Source organism: Rhizoctonia solani, chromosome 13 (genome assembly GCF_016906535.1).
Source record: "Rhizoctonia solani chromosome 13, complete sequence".
NCBI classification, from domain to species: Eukaryota; Fungi; Basidiomycota; class Agaricomycetes; order Cantharellales; family Ceratobasidiaceae; genus Rhizoctonia; species Rhizoctonia solani.
This window is the reverse complement of record NC_057382.1, coordinates 1,379,992-1,406,143: the sequence shown is the minus strand read 5'-3', so window position 1 is coordinate 1,406,143 and position 26,152 is coordinate 1,379,992. Positions and strand designations below refer to the sequence as shown.

Genomic DNA, 26,152 nt, shown 5'->3' with positions numbered 1-26,152 from the left:
CTCGCTCGACAGTTTGACCTTGGCTTTCAACCCGCCTATTTTTCGTGTTTGATTTTTTGTTGCTTTTTCCGATGGATGTCATCGTCGACCCGCCCGCCGAGCAGTTCGCCACCTTTCCGCATCAAGGGATTGCCTCAGGGTACGGATTTGACATTGATTTGATGAAGGTCGGTCTGGTCCCCTGTTCCAGGCTCGTTCTAACCCCATTTGCAGCGATCCATGGACGCTGTTGCTGGCCCAGAAAACGTGAAAAAAGCTCGCTGGAACAACGGTCAAGCCGCAGATCCGTCCATTGACGCACGCTACTCCAACTACGGCTACGGTCCAGGCAAACCAAGCTCTATATACCACCGGAATGAATCAAAATATCGGCCTCAACAACATGGGTCTCACCCTCAACACCCAGCAAAACGGTCTCGGCATCAATGCCATGAATGGTGCTCAGGGACAGATGCAATCATCAGGCTCGGCCAGCGGAATGCCTCCCAGCCCCATCGGAGGCGCCGGTCAAGCTTATCTAAATGGCCTCGGTGGCATGGCACCAACGGCTTTGGTTACAATAACGGGATGGGTGTCAATGGTATGGGCATGGGCATGGGTATGGGTATGAACGGATTAAACAACATGGGTTTGATGGGGATGAACGGGATGGGCATGGGTTTTGGAATGAACGGAATGGGCATGGGATCTCAAGGATACGCGTTTTCGCCCGCCGCGGCGACTTTCCAACAGGCAAGTGCTCGTTTGATCCCTATCGATTCCCACTAACCCGTAAAATCCAGGCCGGACAGCGCCCCAATCAACTTAGTGTGCCTGGCACCACCGTGAGTAAAATCGCTATTGTACCTCGAATTGGGCATCGGCTGACGTGCAATACAGAACACTTTTGCTGCTGCAGCAGTCGCAGCAGCCGCTGCCGCAAACAACCAGACTGGCCGTACCGTCTATGTTGGTAACCTTCCGGCCGATGCATCCGTAGACGAACTTCTCAACTTGGTCCGCTTTGGGCCTCTTGAGTCCGTGCGTGTGTTGCCAGAAAAATCATGCGTCTTCATCTCCTTCTTGGATGGCGCCACGGCTGCTGCCTTCCACGCGGACGCAACTGTCAAGAAGCTCGCACTGCATGGACAAGAGCTCAAGATTGGCTGGGGAAAGCCTAGCCCCGTCCCAAGCCAGGTCATGCTCAGCATTCAGCAGAGCAACGCAAGCCGCAACGTCTACCTCGGTGGTCTGGACGAGAACATGACCGAGGAGCAGCTTCGTGACGATCTGAGCCGATTCGGTCTTATTGACCAAGTGAAAATTGTACGCGACAAGAATATTGGGTTTGTTCACTTCCTCAGCATCTCGGTTGCAACCAAGGTGAGTTGTCACTTCCTGATTGGAAATATACTGCATATGCTGGATTTGATGGACATCTAACATGCTACTTCTTCGGCCAAATAGGTTGTTGCTACCCTCCCTACCGAACCAGCCTGGGCAGGAAAGCGTGTGAACTATGGCAAGGATCGATGCGCCTATGTCCCCAAGTCGCAGCAAACACAGGGCAACGCTATGGCCACTGCTGCCGCCACAGCGGGAATTACAGGCTTCACGCCCTTTTCCCCGCTCGCCAGCACCGGCGCATTCGGTCTAGGTGTTACCGGTTTCGAGTCACCTACCTCTCCGGCATTTGCCATGGCTGCTGCCGCCGCCGCCGCTGCGGGAACCCAAATGAACAGGACCGTCTATCTTGGGAACATTCACCCTGAGACAACCACTGAAGATTTGTGCAATGCGATCCGTGGAGGTGTATTGCAAAGCATTAGGTACATGCAAGATAAGCATATTGCTGTAAGTCTGATACATTGGGCAGGGGAGCATGAAACTGAAAGAATCTCTAGTTTGTAACGTTCGTGGATGCTGGTTCTGCATTTACTTTCTACCAAGTCGCTACGTACCAAGGCATGACGCTCAACAACCGGCGTCTCAAGATTGGTTGGGGCAAGAACAGTGGCCCTCTGCCCCCTGCCTTGGCTATCGCAGTACACTCTGGAGCCACTCGTAACGTCTACATTGGTAATATTGAAGACTTTGAAAACTTTTCGGAGGAGAAACTTCGCCGTGACTTTGAAGAATTCGGCGATATTGAGCTGATCAACTTTTTGAAGGAAAAGGGCGCTGGTGAGTGGACGGCGACTTGTGTATAAAAGTATGGCCAAAGGCTAACTGGTTTTTAGCCTTTATCAACTTTACGAACATCGCTAGCGCAATCAAGGCTATTGATGCTGTCAAGAACCGTGAACCATACTCTGGACTTCGCGTTTCGTATGGGTGTGTATTATATTGCATACGTCACGAGTCTGGTGGCTGACACCTCCCATGTTTCCAGAAAGGACCGCTGCGCCAATGCTCCTCGCACCCAATCCGCTGTGCGACCTCGTGGCAACGGTGGCCACTCCCCCTCGGCAGTCACCTTGGACGGCGACGATCTTGCTCGCTCGCCTTCGATCCAGGTTGATACCATTGATACCCAAGTCATCGAGTAAATGTTGTGCTGTGTAGCCTCGAAACCCGTGTAGTACATATCACGTCTTGCTGCATCTCTCCTTCGCTTCCTCGTTTCTGGTCTTATATTTTACCTTAGATGCCTCCACACCACTTATCGCCGCGCACCTTTTTTCTTCCCGTGGCTTCTTTTTGTCTCTGGTTTCTGTTCTCGACTCTGGTTCCTTTGTGATCCCTCACACTCTTTCGCGTCCCCCCTTCCCTCGTTTGCGTCTTTCCCCTCCGGTGTGCGTGTCCCATTGGTGCGCTCGCCTGATTCGTTTCGTTCGTTCTTCCTAATCGTGTCTAACTAAATATCCGATCCAATCCGCCTATGCTGCCTTGTTAGTGCGGTGTATGGTGTGTACTTTCCGTTGTCTCTGTCTGCTCTTGTGGTCAATAGGATATCTATGGGTTGTAAGCAAAGTGATCTGCGCGAGTCGAGCTGTGAGAATTAAAGCAAGGGAGCGTGTTCAAACAAAGTGTATAATCCTGCGGTATTCATTTGACAATCTACTGCTTCAAGAAAAGCCCCTGAATGAATTCCTACTCCAAAGCAACACAAAAGACAGACAACAGAGTAGAGGCATAAAATAGTCCGACGACTGCTTTGCGTCGTAACAATACATAAAAAAAGAATAGATTCGATCGAGTGGGTGACAGCGACAGAGAAATAGACATGACGAAAACGATATTATATTCCAGCATGCACACCATTCACGAATTGGTTGAAATCAGGCATCATAGTACTCACTTCAGGAGCGGGTGCAGGGGGAACAATCGGAGATTTGGCCGTCCCGATGCCAAACTTGGGCATTGTGAGCGGAGGATCGTTTGAAGGGGGTGGAGGTGGCTTCTTGTCTTTGTCCTTCTTTTTCTGAGATTTGGACGGTGCGCCTCCCGATCCGCTTCCTTCCTGCTTGACGCCCCCATCTCCACCCGCTGTACCGCCCGCACCACCACCACCACCACCACCGCCGCCGCCGCCGCCTTTCTTCTTGCTCGCACTGGGCGCAACGGGAATGATTTGTCCAAGCGGACCCATTTTGACCTTGAGACTGTTGACCGGGTCGTCGGGAAGCATGACACCCGTCGGTAGATCTGCGGCTCCTTCCGTACCAGGAGCAGGAGGCGGTGGGATAGGCGCTTTGGACGCGTAAAAGGGGTGCAAGAGTCCAATGTGCGATTCGAGGTTCGCGGTATGGATCGGATGGAAAGGTGGTGGTGGCGGATAAGGTAACTGAGGTTCTTTAGCCGCACTACAAGGCAAGAACTTCCGGTAAGTGAAAAATACGACGGGATGTGTAGGCAAGATACGTACTTGGAGTTGGCCGCATTGTTCCTCCTAGTTCGCAATAACTTTCTTGGAATCGAGAGCGACGTCAGGCCGAACTCTTGTTCCAGCCCAAGCTCACGCAAACCAAAGAAATCTTCCCCTAATTCACCAGCGAAACCACCCCTACGGACGTATGTCCCGTTAGTGTCGAGCTTGGGTGGCAAGAAATACAACTCACATGACAAGATTCTCGTTCTCTTCGTCAAACAGCTCGTCATCTTCCATCGCACCTGCCTGTGTCTATGTGCAACCTTCCAGTCAGAATATGCAATGCGAAGAAAGGCCAAGAAAAGGCGATCACCTGTTCATCATACGCATTCGTAAGTTTGCGTTCCAAGTCCTGAAGCCGAGTTCCGTATCGTTCCACATCATCTTTGATGTATCGTTCTAGCTCTTGGACTTCAGATATCCCATGCTCGGCTAGTGCATGCAACACGATTTGCTACGATCCGGACGTCAGCATCAGGTCCGAAAAGTTGCCCGTAAGCGATCGCACCTCGTTGGTCATGGTCTTTCCGAGAGTATCAGTCATGAATCTAAACGTCCGCCCAAGGTTCTCGAGATATTCCGCAACCACGTGTTGAAGAACGTTCAAAGCACCTTGGCTGCTACCTAATACCACCCAATCAGTCCATACTCCCCAGATCCACCCAAAGAAAGAAAGAAGCGCACCTTCAAACCCAGCGTGCTGCAAAACAGTTGTCGACACCCGGCTCAGACATTCTGCGCCCGAGTCATCCGCAAGAGTCAGCCCAGGAATCGAGAGTATCGGCGGCTCGGTGGTAGGTGAGTCTGGAGGGAGAGGTATATCCTCGTTCCCGTTTTGGTTTTCTTCCGCTAGGGCATTGAGGATCAAGATTTTGGTATGCATTCGGCGAATGTTGTGGAGTGTCGTGATATTTTTATGAATCGCGTATTTGAGCCCCGTGTCCTTTGGCCTGACACAACTGGGTGATTAGCGAATCGAGATTACAGGGGGAGGGGGAGATTCGACGAACCGCTTCTTTCGCCTTTTCATGATAACGGGCTTCACGTCCGGAAACCCATGTTGGGCCATTGGCATAACGCCGTTCCCGATCATCCCGCTCGTACGCACAGCTTCCCACCACAGATCATGGTGTGTTTCGTGCTCGTCTTGGTCCTGGGGCAGCAAGCCAGTGGTGGAGAATTTGGTTCGGCGTGGCGCTTCGTCTTCCTCTTCGTCCGAAGAGGTTATGACAACGCTGTTCCACACACACACGGGAAAGGCCTATTAGCGTACACGGAGGGTAAGAGCGAGATGTAAAACGTACCGCTTGCGCTTCCCGCCACCGCCACCAACTTTACCGTCGTCCACATCCCTCCATTCATCCAAGCGCTGCACGTCCTCGTCGTTTACACGAAGTTGTCTCAACTGATTCCTTAGTCGTCGATTTAGCTCTTCGCTCATAAAGTCCTCCTTTATCCGCGATGGACCAGCGCCGGCAGTCTGGAGCTCCAGACGTGCAAGCTCCTTGTCGAGCGAGGTGAATTGGGACATGGACTCCTGGGTACGAGTTATAGCGCTTCGCTCCGAAAAGGATTCCTCAGGTAGCGGACGGCGCTGCAAGGCTCATCAGTCAAGGCCAGAAGATAAGTTTGTGAAAGGTAAACGCACACTTCCTCTGGACTTTTGAGCAGCTGGACGAATCGGAGTATCACTCTCGGGGTAGAACTCACTGCTCCAAGTCGAAATCAGCACCGAGTTGTTCAAGCACGCCTGTTTCAAACTCACATCGACTAACAACCCCATTCCCATTCGTAGATTTGTCGACCCCATTTATAACCCCGTTCAGCGCCCTTGATTTAGTAGTTGGTTTTGTACCGGATGAGCTATTATACTCGTCATCCGAATCATCCACGAGTGATCGTCTGCGCAACTGGGGGATTCTGCGAAGTGTGAGTGGGGCCGAGCGGTCTGCTGGGTCTTGTATAATTTCAGAGAGAATAGACGTTCGTTTTCGGAGAGTATTGGCACAGCGCCGAAGAGGGTGCGTCTTGGCCGTTTTGTCAGTCAAACGAGGAAAGCGAGAGGAGACGGGTGACACATACGGGATGCGCATTGTAACTCAGACAATTGTCCCAAATCAAGTTCAAGTCGGCTATAAACTCGGCCTTGTTGCGGTACTGCTTTGTGCGCACTTTCTTGCTCATCGTGGCCAAATCCATAGGATGTTTGATCACTGTAAATGACTTGTCAGTACCATACGATAATAAAGACATTACCCGAAACTGACCTAGATGATAATCCGGCGCATCCGCCCTTGTCACGGGCTTCAAAAACGCATGGGCTTCAGGCTAAAGAAGAACAAAAGGTGAAAAGGTGTATTAATGAGAGTTGCGTGATAGGAAGCCGTACTAGTGATTTCAAGTCCTGTAAGACCTTGTCCAGGGAATCTGTGAATTGCTCGGGGCCCTTGACATCCTATGAATAGGGGCCATGAGCTGAAGGAGTTGGAAAGCGAGGAGCGGGGCGGTTACTCACGCGCGCATCCTTCACCTCGGACAACAACTGGTCCAAGTCCGCATCTGACACGGTCAACTTGTGGCGCCGAGACTCGAGGGCATGCAAAAGGTGCTATATATACCACTATAATCATCAGAATATAGGAGCTTGCAAAGAGGAGAACTTGCCTTCATGATGTGCAACACGCACCACAGCACCGCCCTCTCACCCCAACGATTATTATCCTATCAATAAATCTACCTTCAACTTGATAGTACAAGCGTGAATGTTCGTCAGGAAAATACGATGCGAGCGCTCGAGAACGATTGATGAGCGGTGAGTGTTGCCAGTCGCACTCTCGCCGGACGTGGCGGCTGTGCAGTCACTCTGCCGCCCGCCGTCATCCAATCACCAACCGGTTTCCAATTCGGGACACAACAATCAACATACACACCATCGTGAACTCCCAATCAGACCATTCCACACCCAAAAACTCGATGATGCAAAACACAATTTACTATATAGCATTCATACAAAAAAAATAACATGTACATTACATCGCATGCATCACACCCGAAATAAAACACAAAAAAAAGAAAGCAAAACAGTAACCACCCCCCCCCTCAGTTTATTCATTACGACCCGTTCTGGCCCAGTGTTCCCTTCCTAAGCTCAGCCATCAACGCCTCAGCTTCTTCGGGGCTCAAACTCGATGCGTCTCGCTCTGTGGCACACTCGGATTGCTCAACAAATAGTCCCACGAACTCTGGAACGACGAGCCGCCGTTGTTCGTGCCCATCAACCACAGCGCAGGCTCAACCGGCCCCGCCGCCCACGGAATAGCAACATTTTGCTCGGGCATCGAGTCGATGTAGTATTGGTCAAAGCTGCTGGGCGAGTTGGAGTTGGTCACGAGATTGGATGTATAGTCGAACGGGGACTGCGGGCTTCCGTGCGGTTCGCTGCTATCCGCTCGCCCGTGGGCCTTTTGCTCCTTTTCTTGCGGTTGGGAATGGGTTGGGGAGGCCACACTCGAGTGGGTGAGAGATTGGGATTGGGACCGGGATTGACAACGTGAGTCCGAGTGCAAGGGCGAGTTGGAATGAGAATGAGAATGAGAGTGGGGATGAGGGTGAGGGGGCGGGTGCGGGTGAGGAGTAACATGGTGCCACGCCCCACCATCCGAGAGCCCAGTAACCTCCCAACGTCTCGCAAGTCCCCAGATGCGCTGCTTGGCATCCACAACACTCTCGACCCACATCCCGTCCCGCTCCATTCCTTCCAAGCAGGTCAACCCAGTCCGGACAGCACGCATTGCATGGCTATCACGCGGAGAGAGCAGCAAGACCGTCGAGGCGGTAAAGATGAAGAATGGCGTTGTGAAGCATGGAGAACGAGGAGGGAGGTGTCGCAGGAGATCCATAGTGCGCAAGGCGGCGGTACGGCAGTGTCCAAACGCAAGCGATCTGCAGCGTCGTTCGGCTGCTATGTCTGCTGGCTAAGAGGCATATTTGACCCTGCTGGTGGACTATATCGGCGTGGTCCGACAAATGGACGGCAGAGTAGAATTATGTATAGGCATACTCGGACACTGCGCAAAACTCAGCCCCAGAACAATTCGAGTGATGAATATGAACGTACTGCAAGAAGACTAAACAAGGCTCCGTCCCACGCATTGCACTTGCCGAGCGTAACGGACGTGGAAAATCATCGACAAACGCCTGGATCGTGAGCATGTTTTTGGTAATCAGATCACAGTCTTGGACCGCCGTGCGTTTCGGTGCATCAAATGCATATCTGTCCCAAGGTTCATTAATCATTCCGCGAGTAAAAGTGCACAAAATATAAACTCACACTTCAGCAAACATGGTTTCGGCCAAGTCCATAAATTCAGAAAGCATTACCCATACAGCGTCTGGGATTTCAGCGTTTTCAACCGCCGACGACTTGGATTCCGCGATCCATTGGCGAAGTTTAGGGGTAGAGATTGAGCGACGGGATAGTAACGGATGGAGACCCATGTTGGTTGAGAATATTCTGAGGAGATGACCAACTGTTAGAAACCGAAAAATGAAACAGAGAGAACCCGTCGTACCGATCGAGCGTAAAGACTGCCCAAAATGTGGTATTCCTAGAGGCATAAACATCTTTAGGCATTGTTCCGCTAACGACCAACGACGATGTATCAATATGCAGTCCGAGCCTGGTCGAAAGAGCCACAGCCATTCCTAGTATCACTCATCAATAACGCAAAATAGAAAAGATCGAGGGAGGAAGGGTGGCACATACCGTTAAGAGTCCAGGCAACAGGCGTCTTGGCATGTCCCATCTGGAAAACAGCCATGAGCAGCAAAGCCTGCACAGTCGCAACCCGAGGATTATTGATCTCTTCGATGATTCTCAATTCGGCACGCATGAAAAACCGCTCTCCCTGAGCTCCATCCCCACCTTCCTTGCCAGGACCAAAATACGAGCCGATGGCAAAGATCATGTCGAGTAACATGGGCGTAACGAGTTCACAATTGAAGTCGCGGGCATTGTAGGCCGTGAGGAATGGATCGGGGAGGACGATTGGGAAATGAATCCGTTGCCACGCCCAAAAAGTCGAAAGCAACGCTCGCTCTTCCTCTGGAGAACAAAACGGGAACCAAGTGTACGAGGGAGTCGTGCCATAAGATGGGTCTCGTTTTTTCCCTGCGTCGACATTCGGTGAATCCACGCCGGACAAAAACCGACTTGACTGCGGGCCGAAGTATGTAAACGTGGTAGGTGTACTGTTCGTTGCTTCCGAATTCGAGGGCGCAACTTCGAGCCTAAGTTTGCCGATATCGAGGAGAGCAGCGACAGAGGCTCCGCTGTCCTCTGGTAGGCCTTCGTCAGGATCGTCGGGCTCGGCACTCGAGCGCTGGCTGGCCTCTAAAAACACAGACAAATCGATTCCATCGGACTCGGGGGATGGCACGCTGATAGACGCATCGCGCAAAAGCTGCTCTAGGACTTGTCCCCGAGCCTCAAGAGTCTTGATCCGGGCTTCGAGTGCAAGTACATAGGACTTCGAGGGTGGCCTATAAATAGTTGGCTTAGGTTCGGCCACATGGTGTCATGACCCGAACGGCTTACTTGCGCTTATCCACATGCACATTAAAGGCACACGTATGGTTGTTTGCTCTGCATTGGCCACATATCGGTCGTACCCCGTCGCACTAAAACGTCAAAAAACCATTACCAATTCGATCCAAGTGGAGGTGTAATGATAATGTGGAGACAGATAGATAAGCCTACCTTACGCTTTCGGGAACGACATGAGTCGCACGCCAGGGACACTTTGAGGCCCGCACTTCGACTGGACGCTGGCATCGGGGGGTAGCAACGTCTTGGTTAGGAGAAGGTTTTAAGTTCAACTATCCGGTGTTGTGTCAGAATGATTTGTACTCTACACTCGCCTATATTTAGCGAAGTGTCAAAGCCAAGGATCAATCACGTACGCGGCGGAGTACCGTGCAGTCCACCAAAATGATCAATCAATCCTGGAGCATAAGATGGGAGGTGCAGACGCTAAGAATACCACTCATATACGTTACATTTGTTTGTCCCTGCTCTAATTTCCAGCCTCCAAAGAAGCGCCCTGCACTATTTCCTCTTACGTCCACCTATAGTTAGTAGTTCATGAAACATGCAACACGCCGCATGCCACAGCGGCCTCATCTCACTCGGCGTCGAAAGCCCCTGATGACAGGGGAGCTGCCCGTGGAGAGTTGCACAACCACCCTGTCGATCCAGGACAGTAGCATGACGAACGCTCTTATCGCGGCACCGTCGCCTCTTCAGTCTGAGATGTATGCGGAGCGCTTGTCCATCTTTCCCTAGCACTCCAGACCAACCCATGATCCTTGTGCGCGAAGGTCCAGAATTACATCTCCACAGATACCAATCAGCTAAGCGCATACAATTATAGACGAAACACATCGATACTGTCACACCAAGAAAATAACCAAAAGCTAGATAATACACTGACAGCTTGAACAAAATGACGTATTCTTTCATTTATTGTGCTCCGACCCAATCGGTCCCGTAGGGGTGCTGGTAGGGCATATATCCCTGGCCATTCCCTGCTGTAATCCCAGTGGTCATCGTAAACTCCCATCCAGGCATCGTGTACTCGGGGGAATTGTGCGTGCCCATCGTACCCCACGAAGGCTCGACCGCTCCTGCCCATGGAATGATCTCCGCGGCCTCGGGGAGCGAGTCTATATACATTGCATCCAACTCGACGACCCGTTCCGCAAAGAGTGTCGGATCTGTAGATGAGAAGGTCGCACCGCCCCACGAAGTTGGGGGGTTGTAGTGCAAGTTCGTATCGATGGATGATATTGGTCCAGGCTCCAAAAAGTTGGGATCGGAACCAGAAAGTTCAGGCTCGAGTGGTGGTCTAGGAGGAGTCGGATCCCTCGCGCTTGTATCCGGGGAACTAACGTCGGGCGTAGCACTTGAACTTGGTGCTCCAAGATTCTCGAACAAGAGGGTAGCACCCCATCGCTGGGCGAGTGCTAATATCCTTGCACGAGCATCCACCACCGCATCAACCCAATATTTATCAGCTTCAAGATCCTCAAGACATTTCAAGCCGACTTGAACGCCACGGAGTGCTTGTGTATCGTTAGGAGATAGCAATAACACAGTTGACGCGGAGAAGATAAAATAGGGCGTCGTAAAGCACGGCGATGCACGTGGAAGATGTCGGATCAGTTCCATGATTCGGAGAGCAGATTTGCGGCAGTGGGCGAATGCGAGTGATCGGCATCGTCGTTCAAGTTGTTGTTCAGATTCGTTTGCGTTTGTTGGCGGCCGTGGGCCGACGAACGGACGATTAAGCAAGAGGATGAACAAATTGACGTATACGCTACCCAAATAACTATTTAGATGCATATAGACAGATGAGAGGTGGCACTTACTGTAAGAAGGCGAGACAAGGTTCTTGCCCCGAAGTGCGGCCGTGACGCGTAACGGGCTTGGCATGTCATCAATATATGCTTGGATCGTGAGCATATTTTTCGTCACTAAATCATAATCTTGTGCTGCAGTGCGCTTAGGGGCATCGAACGAGTAGCTATATCAAAGTTTCAGCGCGAACCTCATGCAGGCTAAAAATACTACTCACATATCCCCCAGCATATAGTCAACAATATCGATCAAATCGCGTAGTGTGTTCCAGCATGCAGCCGGAAGTTCCTGTGTTTTGGGAGTCGTAGATGGAGCTGGAGCAACTCCTGCTAATTCGATATTGGGTGGTAAGAATGGACTGCGGTTAGGATCGGCTGGACGGTGGGTCGAGATCGAGCGCCGGCTATGCAATGGATGGACTCCCATAATTGTAGAGTGCAATCTTGATGTAGAATCATCAATGGATCATTCTCAATCACTCACGTTGTGTCGTACCTGTCGACAACAAAGACAGCCCAAAATGAGTCCTTTCGGGCCTGGTGGGTAACTTGTGACATGACTCTTTGTGCTACAAGCCCAGAAGAGTCGATGTGCAATCCGAGGCGAGTTGACAATGCCACAGACATTCCTGGCATGATTCGTGAGTCATTGAAAGGTCTGATGACCATCTGGAGACATACCATTTAGAATCCACGCAACCGGGATCTTACCATTACCCATCTGGAACATGGACATCATAACGATGGACTGAATCGTTGCAATTCTCGGCGTCCCAATCTCGATCATAATTGCTGCTTCTGCGCGCTTCAAATACGTCTGACTGCGCTCGATGCTTCTCGTAGGTCCAAAATTCTCTCCGACGGCATAGATGATATCCAACAGCATTGGAGACACAAACTCAGAATTGCGCTTCCCGGCGTTGTAATCGGCGTAAAATGTCTCGGGATCGACGATCGGGAAATGAATACGCTGCCACTCCCAATATGTTTTGAATGTCATTTCGTCATTGCTATCTGGGTAGCATTTTGTGTAGCCTTGGTCTCGTGGGAGTGCATCTGTTGGATCACCAGCCTGAATGTCACCAATACTCGACAGGAATCGACTTGATGTCGCGCCGAAATACGTGAAATTGGTAGCTTCGCCAGTATTTGCTTCACCTTCGGTCTTTTCGACTTCGAGACGAAGCTTGCCGATATCTGCAAGCGCAGCCGCGGTCGCGCCGCTTTCTTCCGGTAAACGTTCAAGATCGGCGCGTGGGTCGAGTGGCTTTACGGGCCGAGGATTAGCAGGATCGGGTCGAACAGAGAGTTCGGGTTCGTTCTCTGCTGTGTGGTGGATCTCAAAGTCAGCTGGTGGGATCTCCAAGGCCGATGCCTGAAGCAACGCTTCGAGTGTCCTAACACGGGCTTCCAAGGCTGATACATAGGTTTTCGAGGGCGGCCTAAGTGACAGATGTTAGTCTAATTAATGTATCGATCGATTGGATGATCTTACTTTCTCTTGTCCGCATGTACATTGAATGTGCAGGTATTTTTGGTCAACCGGCAGTGCCCACAGACTGGACGTACCCCATCACACTACAAGGAGGATAAACGCGTCAATTCAAAATCTGTAGATGAATCATTTAGTTCGGATACCTTTCGCTTGCGAGCTCTGCAGAAATCGCATGCCAAAGACACTTTTTGACCACCCGATTTGGCTGGTGCGGGTACGGTGGTAGGTGCCATAGCGATAGTTATCCAATGATACCCCGGTATTAAAATAGGCTTTTATATGTATACTATGTGAGCTGATGAATGTTTAAGTACAGTTTGACACAAAGTGGGGTGTGGTAGTCAGGACTGGGTCCCTTAGATAAAATAAGCGCGCAAAAGCGAAAAGGGCAGGTCTGGAGGTACAACAATCTCAAAGCATACAGCATCAAACTAACTTCGAGTCGCGCCTCGGGCTCGTTTCCCCTCGAGCTTCGGAATTTATTGATTGGCTTGTCTAAATTGGAAGAACAATATAGCCGACTACGGGGCTCCGCAGTAACAGTCGATTTCCAGTCAGAAATCAAAGCACTATTTGTAAGAGTCAAATTCGAATGATATGCCACATCTATCCAGCTACAGTATTGCTAATGCCGGGCTCAGTGGTCGCCACTTGTGGTTGCATAGCGATCCTCCAACGACTCTTGTCCTCCAAAACCGCCCTCAATTCCAAGATCGCCTGTTTTTGCCTTGTTGCCTTGGTCTTTACTGGCTAATTTATCCCGAAGTGCAGCTAGCTGTTCTTGCTCCTTTAGCAACCATGTGTTAATTCTTGACCACTTATCTCAGATTGTATTTATCAAAATACCTTGGCTTTGGCATATCTCGCTTCTTCTCCTTGTTCCCTTCCCTTCCAGTTGGGATCCTATTTAAAAATATCTTCTACAGTTCGCCAAGACATGCATAAAGGGAGCCTACCTGCGCTGTTGATCCTGATGGCATTTCTGTTTCCTCGAGTATGGTAGTCACTTTTAATCATGCAGCTGCGCTATGATGTCAGATGCATGCATATCCGTGTTACCGCATCGACAAAAGAATTATCTAAGCTGGTACTTGTAACCCCGGACCGCTTGGCACTATTGGCAATGGCAATTTGGTGCATCTTCTCGTTGTCACCAGTTATGATTATGAGCGAAGGTTATAGTTGTAGGTCACGTTGGATGCGGAATCCATGCATGGCCAGCGAGAAGCTCATTCGTCATATTTGGATGCTCGCCAAGAATTGCTACGTGGGTGACCGGGCGGGCCGTTACCCGCGTGGTGCCTATTTATACGCTAGTTGTGCGCTATTAGATTCAGTATTCTTGTTCTCGTCTCGATCATTGCCATGCGCCGTTCAATCCTTTTCTTTGCTTCTCCTCTTGGAGCGTTGGCTGCGACTCCATACTCAACATGGATGGCTGATTCGGTCATCTCCCGTGGTGAGGCCGCTGGATCTGGTGTATCTTACGAGACAGGTGTGATCCAGAAGAGCTTCGAGGTGAGCATGATATGACAAAGCGTAATTATGTCTTTACTCAATCATTAGTAGATGATTCACAACAAAACTGGGACGGCCAAGTACCTCAATTATATCACGACCCAGACAAACAAGATGATTTCTTCATCTGGAGGTATATCCAACTATAACTTTCCATTATACTCGTTGGTACGTGCTATCCTCATAAATGCACTCGCCGGTTGATATGAATCGATCGCATACAGGACCCCATTCGACAAGGCGAATCATTGATTTACGTCTACGAAAAGACTGGACAGTCCAAATACAAAACTGCGGTCGATACCTTCCGTTCTCAAATCAACTCGCAACCACGAACTCCAGAGGGCGCATTCTGGCACCGATCTACATACCCGAACCAACAGTGGCTCGATGGTAAGTACCCCACCCTCAACTCGGGTGATGCTAAAATAACGCGCATACAAAAGGTATTTACATGACCGACAATTTCTACGCTACTTATACCGCCAAGTACAATCCCACAAATACAACTGCTTGGTACGTACCCTCTAGAGTATCAATGTTATTACAAGCTCATTTCCTATAGGTCTGACATACTAAAACAATACACCCTTGCGGAGCAACATTTACGCAACAGTACTAGCGGTCTCCTCTACCACGGCTACGATTCCTCTCTGAAAGCAAAATGGGCTGCGGCTCCTACGGGCCACTCCCCCGAAGTATGGAACCGTGCGCTAGGGTGGTACGCAATGTCTCTCGTTGACATTCTCGAATGGTTCCCCAAATCCAACTCTGGGCACACTACGCTTCTATCGTACCTGCAGCGCCTCGCACCCGCGTTGAAAACGTCCGCGGACTCTAGTTCCGGAGCATGGTGGCTTGTCATGTCTCAGCCTGGAAGGAGCGGTAACTATATCGAGTCGTCGGGAAGTTCGATGTTCGTATATGCGTTGTTGAAGGGTATTCGATTGGGATATTTGGACAAGGCGACGTACTTCCCGGTTGCTGAGAAGGCGTACAAGTACATTGTGGACAAATTTGTGATAGAAGAATCCAATGGGTAAGCTTGGATCCCCGTTATCATTCTAGACGTTCTCTAACTCTCCCAACGTAGTACATTGGGCTTTGAGGGAACAGTATCTGTCGGTAGTCTCAGTGGTAACGGTGATTATGCTGTAAGTCGGACTCAACTTGCTCATTAATCCGCTAATATGAGCGATTCTTAGTACTATATCTCTGTTGACAAGCGTAAGAATGATCTCAAGGGTGTGGGTCCATTCATCATGGCCTCGGTGGAGTATGAAAAGCTACTGGTCAATAGATTCCTGTATGCATATATACACACAGTAATTGCATTTTGCTGGTCTAACTCAATAGATTAATTCGAATTGTGTTAATTCCCTTTTGAATTCATGGCGTGATAATCGACAAAGGAAGAATTACAAAAGAGAGCCAACGCATTGAATTTCTGCATAGAACAGGCTACAGGACGATCTAACAATAAGATTTCAAAGGGGTATATTACACAGGTTGTGGTGTCTAAAAATACAGATAGGGCCGAACAAAATAATACAATCCGCCAAAAACAAGCTCAATGAAAAACATCTGTTTACTGGCGAGCATAAGGGCTGTAACGCTGAGTGCTGACACTATTTCCTTTACCCTTATTCTGACCCCAAACAAACGCTGGCTGCTCGGTTGGGTTATTGCGACGAGAGATCATTTTCGCAGCTTTCGGCTTCTTGTTTAGAGGATTTGTGGTGCAATCTTGGTTGCTAATGCGAGCAGGGGCATTTCGAGTATCTTTGGACAAGCAGTACCGCCTAATCCACTCAGGCACAGGTGGGAGTTCAGTGTCTGAAAGGGCGTGCGTAAGTCTAGCTCTGAGGCGATCATAGAGCCCTACTTACTGTTCGCCTTTGCAATTTCTATTTCACTATAATAGTAGCTACGGAATCCCTGCTTTCCAAGGAGCTTGATCGCCTCTTCCCATGGAACATGTGTTTGAGGGAGGTAGCCGGCCGCAATCATAGCGTCTTCTTGCTCCATGCCAGCCTTCAGGTCAATCTTGTCTGGGCAGGAAGCGAGGCCCATGCTCCGGAAGAGCGGATTAAATCGTACATTAAGCCTAAGCAGGGTAATAGCCGTAAGAAGTGTGGTCCCACTGCAGCCTCGAGAACGTGAGGTAGTAGGGAGGGGAGCTTCGGCGGGCCGATCAATTGGTTCAGAACCAATCGGAGCCTGGGACGGGATAGTTGCTGTTGGCTGTTGAAGAATTATGTCGTTGGTAGGCACATAAATCTGTGAGGGTACTTCTTGCTGGATTGGGTTTCGAATATAGCAGGTTGAACTTCCTGAGGTGCTTGAACCATATCGGGCGGAGTCAAGTAGTCAAGCATATATTGAATCTGCTCTGCAGATAAACCCGAGATCATGCTCATGAATTGTTCGTCGAATCCCATGCCGGAAATATCTGGCAGCTCCCATGTATTAGACAGGCCAGCAGTGGAGAAAGTGTCGAGAGTGGGTAATTGAGAATCCATGAAGTTAAAACCGAAGGCATCCAGAGCGAATGCATCCTGAGAAAAATTCGCTTGGGGATATAGTTGAGTAGACATCATTCAAAGATATTGAGGGTAGGGGATGCGACTCGGTGAGGGACAGCAGCTGGTAGTGAAGGCATTATATAGGCGACTGTCAAGCCACCGCTAGAGCCTACGACCAGCATTTCCACTACAGAATCTATATCGCTCGACATCCTGGCTGGGATGATGCTCGAAGTGTGCAGTGACGAGTAGCACTTAGTATTACATAACACAGTGCATAACCGTCTCGTTTGGACCATGGTCAATTGGAGTCTATTCTAATACTGGGATATCCTTGGCGGCCATAATAATGATTATATTACTACCCTTACAAAACATAAAATTATCACTGGCTATCGCAGTTGTGTGTTTTTAAGACTATGTCTTTGACGAATATGCATACAAAGGATTGAGATCAACACACACAAATCGCGTTACACTCTTGAGCACTGCCATATTGCAAATAGGTAGCCCACGTACACTTCTGCAATTAGGTCCAATCTGGGCTTGCCTTTCATGCTCTCGTCATCCGGACAGTGCAGAGTTCAGCGACCAGTTTCTCATGGAAACAAAACCACATGCCGAGTATGAAGTCGTCGAGAGTTTCGGTGTTTGTATCGCCCATACTTCGGTGTTAATATCGCTTGACCGCGTATCGTCCGAGGTGACTTTTTGGCCATGAATGAGTGGTAAAATATGACCATAAGTACCGTAGTAAATATAGATACCGGTGGTTTTGCATCTCAAATACCGGACCCCTGTTTATGATACAGCAGTGGGTGTGGCTTTTCTCATAAGGTCTAGCATGCAACGTAGACTCGCGTCCAGTTGTGTAGGTGAAATCTAAAAACAGTAGTGTAACTGGTAGGTAAGTACAAATCACTAATCACTATACACCTTGTTGTACCAAGTGAATGATCTCACTTTCATAAGCCGACGATAGCATACATAATTATACTCATCAAGAAGAAGTGGGCTCGTAAATGACTGTCACCCTGTACGGTTGAAATGGTCAACTCGAGCATTTGGGGCATGAAATCGAGTGAAATGACCCTGCATCTCGATGAATTATGGCGTACATATATACGCGTACCTGAGACCGAATACCTGAAGCCAAGGGGCTTTTTATTAGACATTTCGGTAAGCACAGGAAGCAAATTTAAGAGCATGGAAGTTTCGAAGTTCCATGGCGAAAGAGACTCGAATTCTTCTAGTATATGCGCATGTTAGACATTAGTCAGGTTTGATATCAGCTAAACTCAACAACCGAATTGTGTGTAATCTAGAGCCCGCCTTGTTTAAGAAAATCACGAGATCTGACATTTAGGCTAGTAATTTAGTTTGAGACTCAAAAGCATTACTGCGAATTCTACATCGGGAGTGGGTCATCCTAGTATTTTGGGGCACATGGTACCTGTTTCTGGTCCAAAGCCTATGGGACTGATACGTTTAACCGGCTTGCATACAATACTCTCCGAGATTTTTAAGAAACAGTCCGTCATTTTAAAGTACGCTGCCAAGCAGCTCGTAACATTCTTAGGGTGGGCCAATCTTTTGGATGAAGATTGTGATGCTACCAGGGCCAATTTATCGCATAATACAACGACAAAAAAAGTGTTATAAGGAGAAATCCCAATGACGTTCTGGTTATTAATCCTCGCACAGTCCAAGCATCGGTAGTGGGATGCTAGTGAGCCGCGCGACCACGTGACTTGGACCCGCATCTTGAACACCTCCATACACTGTTGTGATTACTGCCGTCAAGAGCCTGTATCTAATGGACGAGTACGAGTATTCGTGGAAGCCGTCTGCAGGAATGTCAATTGATGAATTCCTACAAAAGGTATGTACCTTCGAGCTCAATCAAATACTGTCCACTCATCCAGGGCTCCCAGTACAAACCAACGATGGTATTTGATGATGGCACAAAACCGGTATGGAATTTTGATTCATAGTACTAAAATGAATCTATATAATAATATGCGGTAGTGGATTTGGGTACGGCGCCTTGAACATGAGCCACTTGACTCGGTGAACTCCACCGACATAGATAGCACCCGTTCCGATACCTCCATTATAGAGCGGGGGCAAAAGCTTTGTAGGTGTTTTTCTTCTAATGCTCTCAGTAATACTGAAGTCGCACAGTGGAGATTACACAGGAAAGATCGAGAACATTCAAGTATTATCGCCGTTTCAATCGCGGTCTGTCGTCGCCTCTGATATTCTCCTAGAAAGACGAAAGCATACCTGTTCGCGCAAATAAGAAGAAAGGACTAAGAAGCAAGAAGGAAATTCGGAGGAGGTATGTGGCTGATGATATCGAGCCGGCATATGTTGTGTCTCAACCCTGCGCGTAGACTGCAACAGAAGCAACGGAGAAGTTCAAGCAACTGTGCCAGGAGAGCGGACTGACATCTGGGAAACTGTTGGCGGTTTTTGTTTGCCTCTTCTTTGTTTCTATTCTTACGCTACTATTTAGGCTTTTCTTCGTACAGGCTGAACACATTGATGGGTATGTGGGCTGGTATCCAAATGTTCCCAACTTATACATAAAGCATACAGTGCATTCTCGAGGATAGCCCGCGATCTGATAACTGGTGCTCTCTCAAAAACTCTGCTTCTGTCTTAAAGTCGCTACCACCCCAGGGGACGTACTACCCAACCACCGTTATCTCATTTGCTTATACTGCCTGATTTATATGATAGGGCGGCAGCTACCGAGGTGATCCGTGACTTAATGGTTCATCGCGCTAAGTGACATTAGTTGTTTATATGCCAGTCAACTGGAATTCGTCCCAACAGTGCTAAAACCGACCTGTATACTATGATTGGCCTTGACAGCAAGCATCCGAGTGGTATCAAGAGCACAGTAGGTGCTAAGCTCTTGTAGTTGGACATAGATTTACCAAGATTTTAGATTGGAATCCTACTGATCTTATTCCTGACATCGAGCTCAAGGTGACCGTTGTTGCTATTTTTTTGTCTTGTTCTTTGACCAAAGCGTCTATAAGGTCTTAATCGAAACTTATTGGAACGAAGCAAACAAAAAAGCTGCTACTGGAGACATACAGTCTTCCACTAAAACTGCCGAGGGGACTAAGAAAAACACATCGAAGCGGCTGCGACGACAGGAGTCTGACACCAATGTTTTTGACGATGTCAAAAGACCCATGTGGACGACTTGACTACCGCGCAGGACATAATCAGCCAAGCTAAGAGGAAAGGAGGGAATTCTTCAATATCAAACGCCCTCAAGGTCCAGACAACGGCGGATTCAGCAACTGAGAGCGAGTTCGATGATGAAGCCTCCCCTACCATTCGTAGATTCTAGTGAGGTTTACTCTCGTTTGATCGCAAATGACTTTTGTACAATATATATCTGATTAATATACAGGCTGTATGCATGATATTAGTTTTAAGCGCAGGCATTTTCCGATAAAACCCAGAGATTAAGTATGTGTAAGTTATCTTTCAACTGGAAATCAAGCAAGTCGAACTGCTACATTTGTGACACCAGAATAACACGTAATTATGAAGTGAAAGGCAAATATTAAAACCGTAGGAACCTTTGCCACGATTTCCACGACCTGGCGGTTCCCGAACTTGAAGCAGTCCCCTCCTTGCTGGATGATTCACGCTGGCCTATTTCATTGTGAGCGCTTCGGTCGACGTGAGCCGCAGCCATCGCAGGCGCAGGTTCCAGGTTATCTGTGTTGACACGATCTCCATTTTCGTCCACAACCTCTCCAGGTTTGTCACCAAGTGCAATATGTCTCTCAAGCTCTTTCTGCTCATCGTCAGTCAACTGGGACTGGGAGTTGGTCAGAGAGGCCGAGGTGCCTGGTTGAGAATCAGCCTGGTTTGCTGCAGGAGAAAACAATCGCTTGAGCTCGTGAGTCGGCTTGAAGGATTGACACTCCTGCTTGGGCTTTGGTTGCCACTCTGCGCTGAGGTGCTCGTGCCGGACTGCGAAGAGATCTGGAGCTTTGGCGCTTGGCGCTTACGCGCTCTTTCTGCTCATCGTCAGTCAACTGGGACTGGAAGTTGGTCAGAGAGGCCGAGGTGCCTGGTTGAGAATCAGCCTGGTTTGCTGCAGGAGAAAACAATCGCTTGAGCTCGTGAGTCGGCTTGAAGGATTGGCACTCCCGCTTGGGCTTTGGTTGCCACTCTGCGCCGAGGTGCTCGTGCCGGACTGCGAAGAGATCTGGAGCTTGGCGCTTGGCACGCTTACGCGGAAAAGTCCTGACTCGGATCGGCACTCGACTCTTGATCGTTTGAATCAGGCTGGAAAGCTTTGCGTCCGCGAACCGCCTCGCACGCTTCCCGCATTTGGAAGCAGTGACCGGCCCTGCTTTGAAAGGCTCTGCCGACGGTTCTGCGGGCTCTCCATTCCAAGCGTGGGGAACTTGACCAAAGATGCAGTACCTCCAGTCCCGCGTCGCTTGGGTCGTTTGCGTAAAGGCTGGCCTTCAAGCGAGTCATCGAGTCGCTATCATCGACGGGTGATTTGTAGGTGTGACCATCACGGGAATGGGGTTTGACTTTGGTTCGCGTTGACAGTCCCCCTCCTTTCTTGTCGGATGTTCTGAGCTCTGCAGATCTATCTTCGGAGCACTGGGGCTGTTGTTCCGAGGAGATGAACGTGTAGTATTCGGCAACGAATGCCCTTGGAGATAGCCGCATATACCTTCGTTAAACAGGAGGCTCCCAACGAGAACTTTAAGCTTCTCGACTACGCTAGGTTCGAGTTTTGCAAGGTTGGTTATCCGTTATGCTCTTCTTCAGGGGTAGAGAGTCCATAATCCTCGATACCTTGTTCTGCCATGTTCTCCTGGTTGAGTAAAGCACAACCAGGGACGACAAAATTGACCTTCGTGTCGTGATTGCCGTTACCCGTAGGGATAGATATTTTATGGTAGCGACAATTTGAGCGAGTCGCCAGCAAATTAGTTGCGGATCCTTCGGCATATGTGTGTCGATGAGTGAGATTCCTAAGTGGCCAAGGTGCTGGGCTACCTTGGTCAGACCCAGGGCTTTTCCTGACCAGACCGGTTTCCGATGCCGTCTTGAATGGGACAGACTTGGGTGTCCGTTTGTACAGCGACTGGTACTTCCGCGGGGTAGGGCTATATCCTGGAGGTGCAGCATCACTAACTGGAGAGAAGATCGACTCCGACATGAGGCGACGGGTGTAGCGTGGCCAGGCTGGGGCGAGTGCCGGGGCATGGGCAGCTCAATACCATCGAAGATCATGCGCTGCTTATCGGGTGTGGGTGTTGCTTGGCCTCACTATGAGTCTGGATGTAAGCACATGATTAAGACAATGAACAAGATAGAACGTACCTCTGCCCGAACGTCTCGCCGCTACTGTCGCCTACACGACTGTTACAAGGATGAAATTATGCAACGAACCACCATTCTAGAGGCACTTACTGCGACCTATCCGTTTCAGTATTTTCACCATCTGACAATAATTCATCCACACTAGCTGTATCTTCTGGATCGGAAGTCTGGCCTGGATTAACTGGCGCCAAATCATCTATTTCAGTTTCAGCCGCCTTCGTATCATTCTTCAGCTTGGAGTCTTGTACCACATGTTCTGCGTCGTCCTCGCTCCTGGTATGTGGAGTAGGCGGCTCCACTACTACACTTGGACTGAGTTCACGATGGGTTTCTGATGATTCCGAAGCATCACCAGAGACGATAGGGGTGGTCAAATGTGTCGGAGCAGGAGGAAGAGCTGGGTCGGGAAGCTGATCTCATCAGACTCTGGAGGAATGGCATGGGCCATGTCTTGATTTGAAGACGAGCGGGAGAGCCATCATAGATAGAAATATTGAGCTGAGGCCCAGATATAGACGTTGCAATCGACATCTCAGGAGCAGTGAGGGATTGGCCAGTCGAGAGCGTTGGAGTTGGAGTCCGATGAGGCGATACCTCCTGAATTTCCATGGTCGTATTACTTGAAAGTTTAGGTGCAATGAACGTGCAGCATCGTCAATTTCTCAATGCGGGCGACAGACCCGATTTCTGAAAAGGGAGCTTCCGAGGGAGTAGCGGTACTAGTAGCAGTCCCGCTAGGCACAACAAGGGAATTTACACCCTCAAAGACTTCAGCTAACACTTCGAGGCAAGTTTCTCGGTCCCCATTGGTATCAAGTCGATATGCGGGACCTGGATTCTTTCGTCCAGGACACTGCTCTGCACCGTCGTTTCTTGACTGGCGTGGACCTCGGAAATGGAAACTTGGTAAGTTCGCTGACTTTGGCAGCAGGGCCAGCTGTGTTCTGTAGAGCATCTACCAAACCGAACGAGCGTGCCAAAATATCCTCCTCAGCCGAAGTCATGCTCGTTGTTGTGTTCATCAAATTTTCTAGCCCGTCAGCATCCTGGCTGAGAGCACCATACTCGGAATTGGCGAGCACTAGAAAAAGAATCAGGCAGCGCTCGAACATTGACTCGTAAATACTCACTGCTAACATCGGTTTCTGGAACCTCGCTCACGATATCCATGTTCCCAAACGATGATGCTTGTGCAAATTGCGCCACGGCCGCCAAGGCGTCCGCCACACTCTTCTCATCCAACACTGGGAGATCTTGTGCAATAGATATATCCATCCCTTCTTTTGTGGGTTGGTCCTCGATAAATTGCGCCTGCCGATGTGGTACCGGGGTGGTGAGGTCTTCACGATTAGCCAGAGCAGACATCCCGCTCCTATCTCGACTACTACCCTCGTCCTCGTCGTCTAATATCGAATCAATCGAATCGTCGACGTTGGCAAAGGTGTCATACTAATTAGATCGTCTGCTTCACTAATGAGGTCCCCTGCATTTCGCCAGTCATTGATTCTTCGAGGCTATGGTTCCTACTGAGCGGATTTGCACGTTCTGTAGGTAGGCTTTCGTTGATGGAATCCTCGAGCACCAAGCTCTCAGATAGGAATGCACTCCCATCCGCTCCCCGTACGATTCGGGCTCGGAAACCCATCGCAGCACCGGGACGTTGAGGGATGTCCTCCATATCGAACGTGCCGCTCGCGTTATCATCTCGATGATAATGTGATATTGGCCCACCCACTATGATGTATTAGCAAATACCATTCACACTAAAATGAAGACTTACCGGAAGACATTGTATCATCCAGCCCCTTTAGGAAATCGAAACGATCTGGGGCATGACCGTCGTCGTATGTGTCGTGCCCAATCATTCGTCTTGTCATGTCATACTCGGTGACCTCTTCAATCATACTAAGGTCAGGAGGCCGTTGGATAGTCGGCCTCGAAGGTGGAATGGGACAGGTCTCATAAACCTCTCCCTCGGGATTTAGGAAATGACGCATGCCGTCATGATCATAGAACCGCGAACCATTTTCTAGCTCGTAGACCGTGACTTCAAGAAAGTTCTCCTCGACCTGAGTTCTTGTCAGAGAATTATCGAGCTGGTTCGCAAGCAGGGATTTTTCGCCAATAAAATCGAATAGTCCATGCTTTGTTGAATCGAACGCTGGTCGATCTCAGATTCTTCGCCGCGCAGAGACGGGGTTTGGGCGCCAGCGCCTGATTCTTCAATAGCATATACATGCATGTGCCGTATCTGCGCTCTCCTCAACGTCCCTAGACTCCGATGGCTCGCGGGTCCGGTCGGTACTGGAGCCGGTAAATAAGCTGGATTGTTTGGGTAAGACATTACCTGTTTGAAGGTTAATCCTTAACACGGTGACATTCTCAACCAAACATACCAGGCATTGCCAAACCGTGGTCGTCCATAGTATCATCCAACAAGCTGTCAGGTTCAAACGTACGATGAGGAAATGCAGCTGAATCATTGAATTGAGGCTCGTCAAGACCTGGGTAGGCCACACCCAAGTCATCGTAGAGTCCATCAGGGATCCTGGCGCCAGAGAGACGTGCCAAAGGCGGCTAACTCTCATATTTGAGCCCTGTCTGAAGCATCATCTTCGTCGCTATCCAAGACCTCGATGGCGGTGTCATGGTCGGTACCAGTGGCACCCAGCTCTCCGAACGCCGCCTCCTCGTCGCCGATATCTTCCGGGCGTTGGAATCCATAGGTATCAAAGAACTTTGATCACCCTCCCATGGTGGAGACCCATCGTCTTCGTTATCGTCTATATACTCCATGTTGCGGGCGGAGCGGCGGGTGGCAAACTTGGAAACGAACGGAGTCGAGGTTGTGCCCAATATGGGCATTCGTGCAACGCCAGCTTCGAAACTATTATCTGGAGATATGGAGTCGCTCATCCGCTCTGGTGACCCGGGCGCAACGCTTGCGTGGTGGGCGCTCGAACTGCTCAACAGCCCAGCGAGCCCAGGGCCCTCGGCAGGATGCCTCCCTTTTCCTTTTCCTACAAACACATCCTCCTCTTCGTTTTCTTCTACATCCTCAGCCTCGGAAAATTCGTCTTGTTCGGAGGCATCTTCCCCAGAGTAATCCCAGGCACCTTCGTTGGGTTCTTGTCCGTAAAGATCAGCATTGGTACTCTGTTGTTCGCCTTCGGTTTCGTCCCCATCATCCTCGCTTGCTTCTTGAATTGACCCCAGTGGTTCCGCCTCTTCCTCTTCGTATGGTGCTTCAGAATGGGATCGTAGACGAGGGGACTGGGCTTCTTGTATAAGTTCGTCATCACTATCGTTATCAGAAAGCTCATAGGGCTCGTTCGGTGTTCCGGCGCCCAGTGGTGTATATGTGGCTCTTGATGAAGGGTGTGTCTCTGACTTGTGCGTTTGGACAATGGGGCAGGAGATGCTATGGTGGAACGTGAAATCTCCGCGAAGGTTCGGGAGACATGCTGAGGCTCTGGAGATGGTGGATCCAACGCAACCTTAATCTTTGCTTGAATGCTTGAGACATATGAATCGAATTGATTTTGGTTTAGTTTGTCAAACGGATTGATTGCTGGTGCTCGTGATTTGTACACCGGAGGCCTAAGGGAACATCATCAACAGATACCAAATGTAACAGAGACAGCACATACGAGTTCCCTGCCATGGTAGATGCTCAAAGGAGGCCCGATGAGACTGAATAGTCCAAAGGCAGTAGCTATATAGCACCCAACACGAACCAAGGATGATCGACGGTTCGAAAGTTATCCGTATGTTCCGTACCAATAAACTGACCACGTTTGCGTAATATGTGTCACGCTGAGAATCGATGATCAGTATGGTTTGGGTAGATAAGGAGGCGTTTTAGTTTAGTGTGGCAGTCGGCCGTCAGCGTCACGTTCGTCACGTGAGTCTAAACAAGGGCACGTGATCGTGATCAAGCCTCTTTGATGTGGGTGTTCTCCAACA

At 49.6% G+C, this 26,152-nt stretch overlaps 10 protein-coding genes across 10 annotated transcripts; 3 read left to right on the top strand and 7 right to left on the bottom strand.

Moving 5' to 3' along the window:
- Nucleotides 1-71: 71 nt before the first annotated feature.
- RhiXN_07272 (RNA recognition motif protein) lies at nucleotides 72-2,528 on the top strand (the record flags this gene model as incomplete). The annotated part of the gene is made up of 8 exons (XM_043327088.1): nucleotides 72-167; nucleotides 214-604; nucleotides 733-824; nucleotides 880-1,362; nucleotides 1,447-1,833; nucleotides 1,884-2,163; nucleotides 2,220-2,313; nucleotides 2,372-2,528. The coding sequence occupies 8 exons, from the start codon at nucleotides 72-74 to the stop codon at nucleotides 2,526-2,528; spliced, it is 1,980 nt and encodes a 659-aa protein (XP_043185560.1).
- Nucleotides 2,529-3,220: 692 nt separating this feature from the next.
- RhiXN_07271 (bromodomain associated protein) lies at nucleotides 3,221-9,683 on the bottom strand (the record flags this gene model as incomplete). The annotated part of the gene is made up of 22 exons (XM_043327087.1): nucleotides 3,221-3,785; nucleotides 3,848-3,985; nucleotides 4,041-4,102; nucleotides 4,164-4,304; nucleotides 4,359-4,474; nucleotides 4,535-4,800; nucleotides 4,861-5,085; nucleotides 5,155-5,444; nucleotides 5,499-5,505; nucleotides 5,561-5,877; nucleotides 5,933-6,063; nucleotides 6,118-6,178; nucleotides 6,240-6,305; nucleotides 6,366-6,409; nucleotides 7,092-7,824; nucleotides 7,911-7,917; nucleotides 7,968-8,123; nucleotides 8,181-8,363; nucleotides 8,422-8,554; nucleotides 8,616-9,391; nucleotides 9,447-9,529; nucleotides 9,609-9,683. The coding sequence occupies 22 exons, from the start codon at nucleotides 9,681-9,683 to the stop codon at nucleotides 3,221-3,223; spliced, it is 4,575 nt and encodes a 1,524-aa protein (XP_043185559.1).
- Nucleotides 9,684-10,370: 687 nt separating this feature from the next.
- On the bottom strand, nucleotides 10,371-12,994 carry RhiXN_07270 (Fungal specific transcription factor domain; the record flags this gene model as incomplete). The annotated part of the gene is made up of 8 exons (XM_043327086.1): nucleotides 10,371-11,226; nucleotides 11,279-11,334; nucleotides 11,385-11,433; nucleotides 11,485-11,709; nucleotides 11,763-11,895; nucleotides 11,948-12,708; nucleotides 12,762-12,844; nucleotides 12,905-12,994. The coding sequence occupies 8 exons, from the start codon at nucleotides 12,992-12,994 to the stop codon at nucleotides 10,371-10,373; spliced, it is 2,253 nt and encodes a 750-aa protein (XP_043185558.1).
- Nucleotides 12,995-13,398: 404 nt separating this feature from the next.
- RhiXN_07269 (IATP domain-containing protein) lies at nucleotides 13,399-13,741 on the bottom strand (the record flags this gene model as incomplete). The annotated part of the gene is made up of 3 exons (XM_043327085.1): nucleotides 13,399-13,548; nucleotides 13,608-13,664; nucleotides 13,718-13,741. 3 exons carry the CDS (start codon nucleotides 13,739-13,741, stop codon nucleotides 13,399-13,401), a joined length of 231 nt encoding a protein of 76 aa, XP_043185557.1.
- Nucleotides 13,742-14,126: 385 nt separating this feature from the next.
- RhiXN_07268 (cell wall glycoside hydrolase YteR) lies at nucleotides 14,127-15,608 on the top strand (the record flags this gene model as incomplete). The annotated part of the gene is made up of 8 exons (XM_043327084.1): nucleotides 14,127-14,279; nucleotides 14,331-14,447; nucleotides 14,504-14,672; nucleotides 14,726-14,795; nucleotides 14,845-15,318; nucleotides 15,373-15,433; nucleotides 15,485-15,550; nucleotides 15,606-15,608. 8 exons carry the CDS (start codon nucleotides 14,127-14,129, stop codon nucleotides 15,606-15,608), a joined length of 1,113 nt encoding a protein of 370 aa, XP_043185556.1.
- A 259-nt stretch (nucleotides 15,609-15,867) lies between these two features.
- On the bottom strand, nucleotides 15,868-17,016 carry RhiXN_07267 (uncharacterized protein; the record flags this gene model as incomplete). Its single annotated transcript, XM_043327083.1, has 4 exons — nucleotides 15,868-16,115; nucleotides 16,169-16,577; nucleotides 16,628-16,837; nucleotides 16,909-17,016. The coding sequence occupies 4 exons, from the start codon at nucleotides 17,014-17,016 to the stop codon at nucleotides 15,868-15,870; spliced, it is 975 nt and encodes a 324-aa protein (XP_043185555.1).
- A 1,604-nt stretch (nucleotides 17,017-18,620) lies between these two features.
- RhiXN_07266 (uncharacterized protein) lies at nucleotides 18,621-19,472 on the top strand (the record flags this gene model as incomplete). Its single annotated transcript, XM_043327082.1, has 8 exons — nucleotides 18,621-18,686; nucleotides 18,739-18,777; nucleotides 18,833-18,941; nucleotides 18,989-19,045; nucleotides 19,108-19,145; nucleotides 19,201-19,268; nucleotides 19,323-19,355; nucleotides 19,406-19,472. The coding sequence occupies 8 exons, from the start codon at nucleotides 18,621-18,623 to the stop codon at nucleotides 19,470-19,472; spliced, it is 477 nt and encodes a 158-aa protein (XP_043185554.1).
- Nucleotides 19,473-20,393: 921 nt separating this feature from the next.
- Nucleotides 20,394-21,526, bottom strand: RhiXN_07265 (proteophosphoglycan 5; the record flags this gene model as incomplete). Its single annotated transcript, XM_043327081.1, has 3 exons — nucleotides 20,394-20,798; nucleotides 20,848-21,035; nucleotides 21,091-21,526. 3 exons carry the CDS (start codon nucleotides 21,524-21,526, stop codon nucleotides 20,394-20,396), a joined length of 1,029 nt encoding a protein of 342 aa, XP_043185553.1.
- Nucleotides 21,527-21,605: 79 nt separating this feature from the next.
- Nucleotides 21,606-22,022, bottom strand: RhiXN_07264 (proteophosphoglycan 5; the record flags this gene model as incomplete). Its single annotated transcript, XM_043327080.1, has 1 exon — nucleotides 21,606-22,022. The coding sequence occupies one exon, from the start codon at nucleotides 22,020-22,022 to the stop codon at nucleotides 21,606-21,608; it is 417 nt and encodes a 138-aa protein (XP_043185552.1).
- A 70-nt stretch (nucleotides 22,023-22,092) lies between these two features.
- RhiXN_07263 (uncharacterized protein) lies at nucleotides 22,093-25,850 on the bottom strand (the record flags this gene model as incomplete). Its single annotated transcript, XM_043327079.1, has 16 exons — nucleotides 22,093-22,132; nucleotides 22,187-22,225; nucleotides 22,277-22,517; nucleotides 22,612-22,805; nucleotides 22,867-23,063; nucleotides 23,107-23,267; nucleotides 23,317-23,589; nucleotides 23,637-23,669; nucleotides 23,714-23,920; nucleotides 23,967-24,347; nucleotides 24,423-24,533; nucleotides 24,583-24,763; nucleotides 24,819-24,889; nucleotides 24,934-25,553; nucleotides 25,592-25,786; nucleotides 25,837-25,850. 16 exons carry the CDS (start codon nucleotides 25,848-25,850, stop codon nucleotides 22,093-22,095), a joined length of 2,958 nt encoding a protein of 985 aa, XP_043185551.1.
- Nucleotides 25,851-26,152: the final 302 nt, after the last annotated feature.